Source organism: Glandiceps talaboti, chromosome 2 (genome assembly GCF_964340395.1).
Source record: "Glandiceps talaboti chromosome 2, keGlaTala1.1, whole genome shotgun sequence".
NCBI classification, from domain to species: Eukaryota; Metazoa; Hemichordata; class Enteropneusta; family Spengelidae; genus Glandiceps; species Glandiceps talaboti.
The window spans coordinates 2,256,454-2,268,531 of NC_135550.1; the positions used below are offsets into that span (position 1 = coordinate 2,256,454).

Here is a 12,078-nt window from a genome sequence, read left to right on the forward strand (position 1 = left end):
GTCGGCAAGCCTTTGATTTCGACATAATTTTGCCATTTTCTGGTTTTTAAATATCATTCTCTACTCCCGTTTGCCCCTGACATTCAATGTCTCTTCTCAAATAATAATAGTTTGACATGTCGACATAGTACAGCAAATAGCCTACACAGCGGAGAACCACTGCCAGTTTCAGTATGAGTAAACCCCGGGAGTAAACGGCAAATAACTAATTTCTTTTCTCCGGCTAGTAAGCCAGGTAGGAGTGATGGAAATGGTGAACAACCCGCTAATAAAAAAATAATATTGCAACGAGACAGCAGGCAAATTCTGCCTTCCAAAATACTTCCCACGCTAGGCCTTCCATTGTTATGGCGGCAAATTGTGATCTGTGCACTGTGTGCATATGTCTGTTACTGTACATGTAACAATATCAGTATGTATCAAATCTCATATCGTCTTTACTTTAATTTATTTGAACTGAACAAAAACGAGAGAAATTAGTGTGGCGTAGACATTCACTGGGAAAAAAGTCAAAAATGATTCACACAATACTCAACTTCCAAACACTTACGGCACTGGTGAAATGACCCAATATTTGTTATCAATTTCACTTCGCATATCAGTCGTCTGCTATGAAATATTTCAGTAAACCAAACAAAAAAAAAATCCTACCGAACACTAATTGTACGTAATTATGTGATGTTGAGAACTAGCTGCATTTATTTGCAGATTAATTACATGACGCCATCTGACTTGCACATGTAAAACGGGACGGGTTCCCCCAGTCACCCCATTACTTTTCTGAGTACATTCACATTCAGTCTCAGTGAAAAACTTCAAGATGGAAATATCGTAAAATTAAAACCCGAGGACAAGTACCTAAAACGTAGACATCAATAGCAACTTTTACACAAACCATATATTCACAGATACATGTACCTCCAATGTTCACAGCGTTTGAACTTTTATGGCTGTGATGCTCGCATGTCGGCCTAAATGTACTGTTAAAACTTATAATCGAGAGTCAATACAAAGGAAATCCACAAAATCTGAAGAGAATATTTACGCAAATTACGGTGCTATCTCGGCAACAACTTCTTTGGTAGCATTTTCCATAAATACGGTGGTGAAGACATCGTGTGCTCTAATTTAAGGTATCTTTTCAGATAACGAAAACATATCTCACACGTGTTAAATTTTGGGCAATACAGTGGTTGAAATAGCAAATTTAACCTCTCGTTCTCCTAATATTTCGCTTAAGTTTGGCTCTGCAATTCGATGGTGAGGAAAACCCCAAAGTAGCAACATTTTGAAATGGGTAGTACGCTGACATCTCACTCACGTTTTCAGTGTGACCTCGGCCATTTGCGTTACCTTTGGAGAAATTGTAGCGATTGCTTCCAGTCAAACATCGGAACGGAAAAAGGTACAAAAACAGAGGAAAGAACCCCAAAATCACAGTACACGCTACAGTTATTGCAGTTAGTATAAGACATAGTTTGAGTGAACCACGTAAATGTTAGTTACATGGAAGGCCGATTCATTGAAGGGATGATGCGGTGTGGTACAGCAATCATAATAACAATATTTATGATTCGTTGCCAACTTCAATGTTTTTTTTATACATTGGTGGTTCTGAATAAAGATTAGCAAGCTTACCAAAGTGTGATAGTAAAGCTGAGTATATAAATACAAATATGTTTATGCCAACTTATAACCAGTACATGAAATGGTTTCTTCCGGTCAAAGTTTTATGACTTCGCCCTCGGTGCTACACACCACTGTTCTAATAAACAAGATAGGCCTAAGTACTCGGCGACATCAGTTACAATATAAACATGTGGCTCAGAAATTGTCAATCGAACGATCAATATTGCGCACTAATTACCTGGCAACATCGGTAGTTTGCTGTCCGGGAAATTAGTGCAATGACTGAAATACACTGATTGAGGGTGCTTTAATACACTGGCGTAAAGCGTTCACACCTACAACTTAGTACAAGCTAATCCTTGCCTCCGGAGGATCTGCTGAGCTGAATCCACCAAAACCTCCACAGTAAAATAATCCACAGATTCTCCAGAGTCGACCATTCACACACGCAAATTACCTCCAAAGTTAATTTAAGTCACTGATTCTGTGGAGGATATGTCCCAGTGTGAACAGACTATTAACGCCACAATACATGTTGTGTTTGGGGCTATGCCTTCGATTGCAGAAGATGTGTTGTAACTTGGGAAGTGGGATGATTCTTTTTAAGGGGGGATCATAACAATTTTCACATTGCCTTGATGATAACATCCTTCCTCTTAGGAATTTTTATGAGACGTGACTAAGCCAAGACATACATTGTACTTGTGACAATCCAGTGTATTATCACAAGTATAACATGTATTATATTATACCAGTATATTGATGGTGGAAATCGAGGGATCTGATTGGTCTAGACATCGAACTAGCGCGTCTAAAACGAGTGATAATGCACTGCTAGTACGATAATGCACTGCTGGCACGCGTCCAAATTTTGTTCGTCTACGAGCGTTGAGTTGTAGTCCGCCGTGATACTGATAGTGAACTCTTCGAATTGTCAGAGGAGGATTTTCTCTCAATGAGACAATATTTTATGAGAAATTATGAAGGAAATTTCGAAAGCAACCCAGTCATCGCGTATTTGTTCAAATCATCGCCTACTACATGTACTAAGGTCAAGGCGCTAGGCATGCACGAGATCGGTCCCAGCCTCGGCGCGGCTGGAGTGGAAACATTGGTGAGCTGCCCTGTCCTGTCATAAAAATGAAGCAAGTGAAAGAGCTTACACTGGCCGACTTACCATTAATGTAAATAGAAATTTGTCTGGGATCCTGTCCTAGAGTATCAGTCATCAATCTGAGAGGGAAATCCTCAAACCCGAAAATCTACTGACGTAACTTCCAGTAATATAAATACATTGTAAATATCAACCTGTCTATCACTTCACCGAGTCACGAATTCGGCCGGGAGCGATCGAAGCACGCTGTGTTCAATAAACCACTTCAAGTTTATACCTTGAGTCAAAAAGGTTGTTTATTCATCACTGTGCACTTTTAATGAGCCGATCAATGTACAGATTATCCCTAGAAACGACGAGCAGATAAAATAAATCCAGTCGCTGCACGACGTTCACATTGAGGCCAAGATCAGCTGTCTTGAAAAGCAGCGTTATTGTTATGCAAATTAGACACAGAGGCGCATATGAAACGAGAAAACGTTAGTTCTTATCTTGTTTCCGATATTATCAATATACTAGTATAATATAATAGCGATAAACCACCCCCTGGGGAAGGTATACCATTCGGTTTTGACCAGTGAACTCAATATATGCACTCGCTATCGCTCGTGCATATATTTCGTTCACTGGTCAAAACCTCTTGGTATACCATCCCCAGGGGGTGGTTTATTGCTTAATTATACACTTATTGCCTGGCTATAAGGGCATTTACTGGTATATGTCTATTACCCTGACAGCTGTTATGTAGGAATATTTCACAAGGCTGAATGCCAAGGGAAATATTACCACATAACACATGAAGGGTAATGTGACATCTACTAGTAGGCCAGACAATATGTGTTTTATAACACATCGCATTCTCAGACACATATACTGTCCAGGGTTTAAAGCAAATCACCAGTAAAACAAATCTTGTGCTACTGTAATAGTGCCCAAAGGAAAATAGAAAACAGATATTGTGCTCTGTATGGAAATTAAGGTCACTATGGGTCACTAAACCACATGACACAGTCTAAGCCAATCACTGAAGGCTATATGAAAATGATGTTATAACATTGAATAATGAATGAATATCATGATAACATATATATCTGTTTTTAACTGTTTTGATTACAGGTGGAATATAATAAATTTCTGTCCCTAGAAGAGTACAGAGATCACACAGTTAGAGAGGTGTTACTTCGTGACTACCTTATAGCTTTCTTTAGTGGCAACTTAGAAAATTCTTCACAGTTGGTATGTACATTGTAATTCTATTTAGTTTATACTATTATAGCAGCCATCGACCTTAACAGTTGTACATTCTACACATCAATATGTTGCTATGGGGATTAGTGTAGTAACCAGTGTTTAGTACATTATTCTATCTTCAATTAGATTCTACACATCAATATGTTGCTAATTTTTTACCAATTTTTATTAGTGATAGCATTATTCTTAGACTAGTGTTTTAACCCATGTTCACCTACATTTGTACTGTGGAACGTGTCTTCATTGTAAACTTATTGTAATTTTCTGAGAACTGTATAGTTTACTGATTTTCTTGTCAGTTATATTGGTGTGTGACTGAGGTATTGAAAGTCGGTGCACTGAGTGTTTTTGGCATTATAGGAAGAAATATTCATTTTGAGGAATTATTTGAAAAAATGATTGTTGTTGTCTTTGATTTGTCCAACGTAGGGTGTGCCAAAAGACCCCGACAGAAAATCAGGAAATGCAACTAAAGTAGGCTACAACAAGGTATACAGGTAAAAACCTCAATATAGTCTTCTGTGCTGAAAAATCAAAAAGTTTGGATCCTTATGACTCCACTTACCTAGTCACCAAATTTGTATGTAGGATGCTCAGAATTAAATACTGGTTTTAAAAACCAACAAAACTTAGTTGGAGTGCCAACAATAAGTAATAAGAATCAAAATAGTTTATAGTTGGGAAAATTTAATTTTTTTATTACAAAATATCATTCAAATTAATGAGAAAAGTACATTTTCATGAGCGATAGCATATTGCTGTGGCAAATTAATTTATTCATTAACCAAAGTCTGATGAGATAGGAGGACTTACTATGACAAATTAATTTATTCATCAACCAAAGTCTGATGAGATAGGAGGATTTACTGTGGCAAATTAATTTATTCATTAACCAAAGTCTGATGAGATAGGAGGATTTACTGTGGCAAATTAATTTATTCATTAACCAAAGTCTGATGAGATAGGAGGATTTACTGTGGCAAATTAATTTATTCATCAACCAAAGTCTGATGAGATAGGAGGATTTACTGTGGCAAATTAATTTATTCATCAACCAAAGTCTGATGAGATAGGAGGATTTACTGTGGCAAATTAATTTATTCATTAACCAAAGTCTGATGAGATAGGAGGATTTACTGTGGCAAATTAATTTATTCATTAACCAAAGTCTGATGAGATAGGAGGATTTACTGTGGCAAATTAATTTATTCATTAACCAAAGTCTGATGAGATAGGAGGATTTACTGTGACAAATTAGTTTATTCATCAACCAAAGTCTGATGAGATAGGAGGATTTACTGTGGCAAATTAATTTATCCATCAGCCAAAGTCTGATGAGATAGGAGGACTTACTATGACAAATTAATTTATTCATTAACCAAAGTCTGATGAGATAGGAGGATTTACTGTGACAAATTAATTTATTCATCAACCAAAGTCTGATGAGATAGGAGGATTTATTGTGACAAATTAATTTATTCATCAACCAAAGTCTGATGAGATAGGAGGATTTACTGTGACAAATTAATTTATTCATCAACCAAAGTCTGATGAGATAGGAGAACTTACTATGACAAATTAATTTATTCATTAACCAAAGTCTGATGAGATAGGAGGATTTACTGTGACAAATTAATTTATTCATCAACCAAAGTCTGATGAGATAGGAGGATTTATTGTGACAAATTAATTTATTCATCAACCAAAGTCTGATGAGATAGGAGGACTTACTATGGCAAATTAATTTGTTTATCAACCAAAGTCTGATGAGATTGGAGGATTTATTGTGGCAAATTAATTTATTCATCAACCAAAGTCTGATGAGATAGGAGGATTTACTGTGGCAAATTAATTTATTCATTAACCAAAGTCTGATGAGATAGGAGGACTTACTATGACAAATTCATCAACAAAAGTATGCATCTTTGTTATAGACTAGCAGAGCTACTTGGAATCTCTGTTGATGAGTTGAAAGGTCAACTGGCTGTACAGGCTGCCAAAAATGGACAAGTTGAGACAGCTATTGAAAAGTGCAAGTGAGTTTACTATCTATCCCAATAGTTATTATTACCAACATGATGGTTAGAAGCCAGTTTCTGAAGCCTTAGTTCCATGATTATGTATATATTAGTCTAGCGCTAGCCTTTATCAAATCTTTCACCTCTCTTTTATGGTTAGAGACTATGCTGGCATTCAGACCGTGTATATAAACTCTACTTACTATTTATCAGATAAGTACTGAAAGGAAGGAGAGACTTCTGTCTAATTATTTGCTAAAATACTAGGACAAAGATTGGTCAAAATATACATTCTTAGACAATGTGTAATGGTAACCCTCATGTGGGCTGACTAAATTCAAACAAAGGGAAGCATACAACCATTATTGAATAAAAATGCAAACAGGAATGGAATTACTCAAGGGAAGTGTGAGTCAGGATGGCTGAATTGATAGAGTGGTGATTTGCAGCTTGTTTGAGCCACGTCATCGATGTTTATCTGTTTGTTTGTTTGTTTGTTTGTTTGTTTGTTTGTGAATGATTTGAACCACAAGAGTGCCCCAGGTTAACCAAGCTGTATATTTTGGGACCTGGTATGAAAGAGAACTTTAAACCAATGTGCCTCAGTGGCTGCAGCTGCCAGATTGTATGCTTACAGAGAGTTCAGAGTTAGAAAGGGCCTGTTATGTTCTCAGTGATCTACACCAAGCCTGGCTGTTATGTTCTCAGTGAACTACACCAAGCCTGGGTAATAATTGTAAAACACTTTGAAAATAGTGTTGCACAGGAATATATGAAAGTGTTTTTCAAAATTGCTATATTAGTGTATCTCAATGATATCAAATTTTCCAACAAAAACATCATATAATGTCATCTTTCTTTACAGGGATTTGTATGAACTGGTTCCTGATGAGAAAACTGGTGCTATTTTATATACAGTAGCACACACATTGTGTTACATTCAAGCTGAAACTGGAAGTGTTTATAGTGGTAGTCAATGGTATTCTTCTCAAATATGTCAATTAGCATGTCAAGCTGCTATCATTTGCCATACAGGTACATTAATTACTACCAGTAGTGTGTTTGCAAATATCAATCTGTTTTCAGAATTGTGATGTTATTAAAGGTTCATACTAGTAATTCAATTCCAGGCTCTCACATTAGTGACATGTTATCTGTGATGCTGTAAGTATAAGATTCTGTACACACATTTTATATATCTCTGTTTTATGACCCAAATTTTAATCCTAATGTGGTATGGGTCCATAAAGGGGACACCCACTACAGAAAATAGTGTATTTTCATTGTTTTCACACCGGTCCACTGTTGCCTCATGGCAGTTAGCAGACATACATATGTATGTATTTATTTAGATGCATACTGAATATTTATGACTCCTATTATAAAGTGCTTATTACCTTTAGATAAAAAATCATGAATATCTAATACATATGCATAAATGACCAGAAATATTCATCAGCTTGGTAGATCAAATGATTTACAAAAGATTATAATTACACACAAGCAGATCAAAGTTATTTTTAGCATTGAGCTTTCAATCAGTCTTGGTTGATGATCCTCATCAGGCAAATTCCATAGTTACAGCTGACCACTAGGTGGCGGTATACTTATGTGTTATAACCTTTGTAAATCATTATGCACATATGTTAAGTCCCATGCTGCAATGGTGTACCTGTGTGAGAACAATAGAGGTGAAAAAGAGTTTCAATTTGGTCTTTCTTGTCAATCATTTGAAATTTATGTGATGTGAAATCATGAAATGACTTCAGTTTCCAGATCCCAAAGTTTGTGAAAATGCATCTATTTCCTGGAATTTACACAAAGATCCTCTTTTCAGAGCTACAAACATGTGCACCAACTTTATCTCTTAGTCTGTCTAAAGCTGTGCTACAATTACCTACTAGCAGCAAGTTTCTCTATTGATCACAGTATAATCTTTCATTCACTGATGTTTAATTAGTGTACAGTTCACCAGTGGAGTTTTATGTACAGGATAGTGACACTGTGGGATATCTAATCTGGTGTAATAAACAAATTTGCAATGATATACTGTGTTCTAGTTGCTAATTTAACATCAAATGTTGGAGTTGTTTGTTTACCATCTGAGTGAAGTGAGTGAGTGTATGTGTGTCATTATCTGTGGACGGACAAGCCAGCCTTGGTCTTATCAACAATTTTTTACAATTCAACATCAGGGAGCGAAAGATTACACTGTGATCAATAGGGAAACTTGCTGCTAGTAGGTAGTTTTAGCACAGCTTGAGACAGGCTAAGAGATACAGTTGGTTGAAGATCATTTCATGCATTTATTGCCAAATCACAATAACAGGAATATGTGGGATCATATCACTCAAGCATGACATTGTCCATTCAAGAAATATTGATATTAAATAGATCTACTAGCAGACAGTCAGAACTACAAGACTAACACATAAAATAACAATTTTAGTATTGGCTATATCTGAAATACTGATTTTAGTATCTTTGTCTTTCTGTTAGATCTACTAGCTGACTGTCAAATGTTACTAAACTGTACAAGACTAACAGATCACGTGTACCAGCAGTGTGAAAATGCAGACTGTGACATTGGTATTCAGGTTTGTCACTTTCTCTTGTACCTTTTATGGATCATATACAAATGATGACAAGAAAAAGAGATTTGAGGTTTAACATGAACAAAGTATTGATCATTCATTGGTCCTTTTAGTACACAAGTCTTTGTTGTGAGATGATTTGCTTGAAAGAAATCACCCCACCCTGAAAGAAATCACCCCACCCCACCCTGAAAGAAATCACTCCATCCCACCCTGAAAGAAATCACCCCACCCCACCCTGAAAGAAACCACCCCACCCCGAAAGAAATCACTCCATCCCACCCTGAAAGAAATCACCCCACCCTGAAAGAAATCACCCCACCCTACCCCACCCTGAAAGAAATCACCCCACCCCACCCTGAAAGAAATCACCCCATCCCACCCTGAAAGAAATCACACCACCCCACCCTGAAAGAAATCACCTCACCCCACCCCACCCTGAAAGAAATCCTACCCCACCCTGAAAGAAATCACCCCACCCCACCCCACCCTGAAAGAAATAACCCCGCCCCATCCCACCCTGAAATCAAAAGTAGCAGTTGTGGAAGACTTGTCTGTCCTACTATCATATTGTGAATTGGAGAGATGACATGACTTGTATATACTGAGCAGAGAAACCATTTCTTTGTTCAACCAAGAACATTGCCTTGTTCTGGAATCCTATTTTGTATTAGTTCAAGACTCAGATTGTAAATAATTTACCTAGTATATTTGTCTAAATCTGAACACCTGTCACTTATAGGGAATAGAGAATGAAAATAGCGATGGTATACAGCGTCCTGCCAGTCATTTGATAACTATTCATCATTGAATAATATACAATAACAGCTGAAGAAGGCCTAGTGATTAGTTGAAATATACTCTGGTGAATTAATAACGAAGTAATTATAATCTATCCTACTGGACTTGCTGTTATTTTGAATGGCAAAAGTTTCACGTCCTATCCTGGACGCTTCATCAGGCCGACTGATGATCTAATGACAGATGGTTTGTGACTCTTGACAGAGTAGGATTGTCATGTGAACAGCAAGTCCAGTAGGATAGATTATATTAAGTACTTTGTTATTAACTTCATACCTGGATGATTGTGAACATTCATAGATATACTAGGTAAATTGTTTACACTGAGTTCAGAACTAATCCAAAAACATGTCTTTGTTGATATTAACAGAATTCATGTGATGATCGTGGCATTGCAAGGTATCACAGAGATGACCCATACTATGAATGGCAGTTTAATGATTACTATGAGGAGGATGGACTAGTCTTAGATCCTAGTCTAGCCATGCCGTTGGCCAATCAGTTCACTCTTTCCTGTTTGCCACAAGTTCATGCAAGTGACCACAGACAACCTTTACAGCAAGATAGTGTTGTAGGAATGGCTGAACATGATGTAGGTAAGTTATTATACTGTCCATGCAGGTGATCGACACAGACAACATTTAAACAGGGTTTATATGCTCCTGTTATGTTCTGAAATTTCATAGGATTCCTGGAAAATAAAAGTATCATATACCTCTTGAAGTGAAAAAATACATTTGCAATCAATAATTTGGACTTTTTTAGATACAGTAAAAGCCATTATAATGAAAATAAACCACTGTTAGTTGTAAATCTTGATGTATGCCAAGGTGAATCACATGTATGGCCTGGCAGATTGATTTCGGTATGTTCATATAATTATATCTTGATGTATGCCAAGGTGAATCACATGTATGGCCTGGCCGATTGATTTCGGTATGTTCATATGTATGCCAAGGTGAATCACATGTATGGCCTGGCCGATTGATTTCGGTATGTTCATATAATTATATCTTGATGTATGCCAAGGTGAATCACATGTATGGCCTGGCCGATTGATTTCGGTATGTTCATATAATTATATCTTGATGTATGCCAAGGTGAATCACATGTATGGCCTGGCAGATTGATTTCAGTATGTTCAATCACATATAATTATATCTTGTGCTCTTTGCATGCTCATACGCATCATTCGAGTCGCACGAACACAAAAAAAATGGAAAACATGAAACACAAAATTACTGTGAACAAGGTTTGAATTTGGCATTTAATAAAATTTATCATAATTTGACTATGCAACAGATGTTTTGGGAAAATGATGTTGTATTTGGTTGAGTACCTTCCTTAATCAATAGAATGCCTGCATACATGCCACAATTGAAGAACAACACAAATGTAATCAAAAACGCTGTGAAACTGGGTGTAAAAGAGTCCTTTGTAACACTAAAATTGTCAAATATCACAAATTGGAAACACTATACTTCAGTCACTGACTATCATCCAATTCTAATAAGAAACGTACACTTCCTCTTGTTTTAGGCGTTTGATACAGTTGGTAAAGTTACAGCAGAGTAGAACGTCTATCGTCAGCTTCACTATTTGTACATCATTCATCAAATCCAAATATTCCTTGCCAATATTTGATGTAACTTCACCACAATTGCCAAATAGAATACTATTTATGATTTAGGAGGAATTTCCTGGAGCTACTGTTGAATAGCATAGGAAAATATTAATAGAATGCCAACAAGTTTTGCAACACGCATAGAAACAGGAAAGAAAGTAGTTCAAAATTTCCGACCCTGACCTTATTTGGGCAAAGTGTGCTCGCAATTTCTTCATAGCAATACATAGGGACATGATTATACGTATCTTATTTATGGTAAGATAGTATTCTAGGAATGGCTAAACATGACATAGGTACAGTCTACTTAGAATGGCTAAACATGACATAGGTACAGTCTACTTAGAATGGCTAAACATGACATAGGTATTAGCCTACTAGGTTGTTACTTGTAACTTTTACAGTCTAGTTAGAATGACTAAACATGACATAGGTATTAGCCTACTAGGTTGTTACTTGTAACTTTTACAGTCTACTTAGAATTACTAAACATGACATAGATACTAGCCTACTAGGTTGTTACTTGTAACTTTTACAGTCAAGTTAGAATGGTTAAACATGACATAGGTATTAGCCTACTAGGTTGTTACTTGTAACTTTTACAGTCAAGTTAGAATGACTAAACATGACATAGGTACCTAGCCTACTACTACTAGGTTGTTACTTGTAACTTTTACAGTCTACTTAGAATGACTAAACATGACATAGGTATTAGCCTACTAGGTTGTTACTTGTAACTTTTACAGTCTACTTAGAATGGCTAAACATGACATAGGTATTAGCCTACTAGGTTGTTACTTGTAACTTTAACAGTCTACTTAGAATGGCTAAACATGACATAGATACTAGCCTACTAGGTTGTTACTTGTAACTTTTACAGTCAAGTTAGAATGACTAAACATGACATAGATACTAGCCTACTAGGTTGTTACTTGTAACTTTTACAGTCTACTTAGAATGGCTAAACATGACATAGATACTAGCCTACTAGGTTGTTACTTGTAACTTTTACAGTCAAGTTAGAATGACTAAACATGACATAGATAC

At 36.5% G+C, this 12,078-nt stretch overlaps 1 protein-coding gene across 1 annotated transcript in view; it reads left to right on the forward strand.

Annotated features, from left to right (window-relative positions):
* LOC144453510 (kinetochore-associated protein 1-like) overlaps positions 1-12,078 on the forward strand; it is a 158,937-nt gene that overhangs the window by 40,189 nt on the left and 106,670 nt on the right. Inside the window, exons 12-17 of the mRNA XM_078144822.1 lie at positions 3,860-3,979; positions 4,424-4,491; positions 5,929-6,030; positions 6,878-7,047; positions 8,512-8,609; positions 9,778-10,003. Coding sequence (XP_078000948.1) covers positions 3,860-3,979; positions 4,424-4,491; positions 5,929-6,030; positions 6,878-7,047; positions 8,512-8,609; positions 9,778-10,003 — 784 coding nt within the window. The remainder of the gene's footprint in view (positions 1-3,859; positions 3,980-4,423; positions 4,492-5,928; positions 6,031-6,877; positions 7,048-8,511; positions 8,610-9,777; positions 10,004-12,078) is intronic.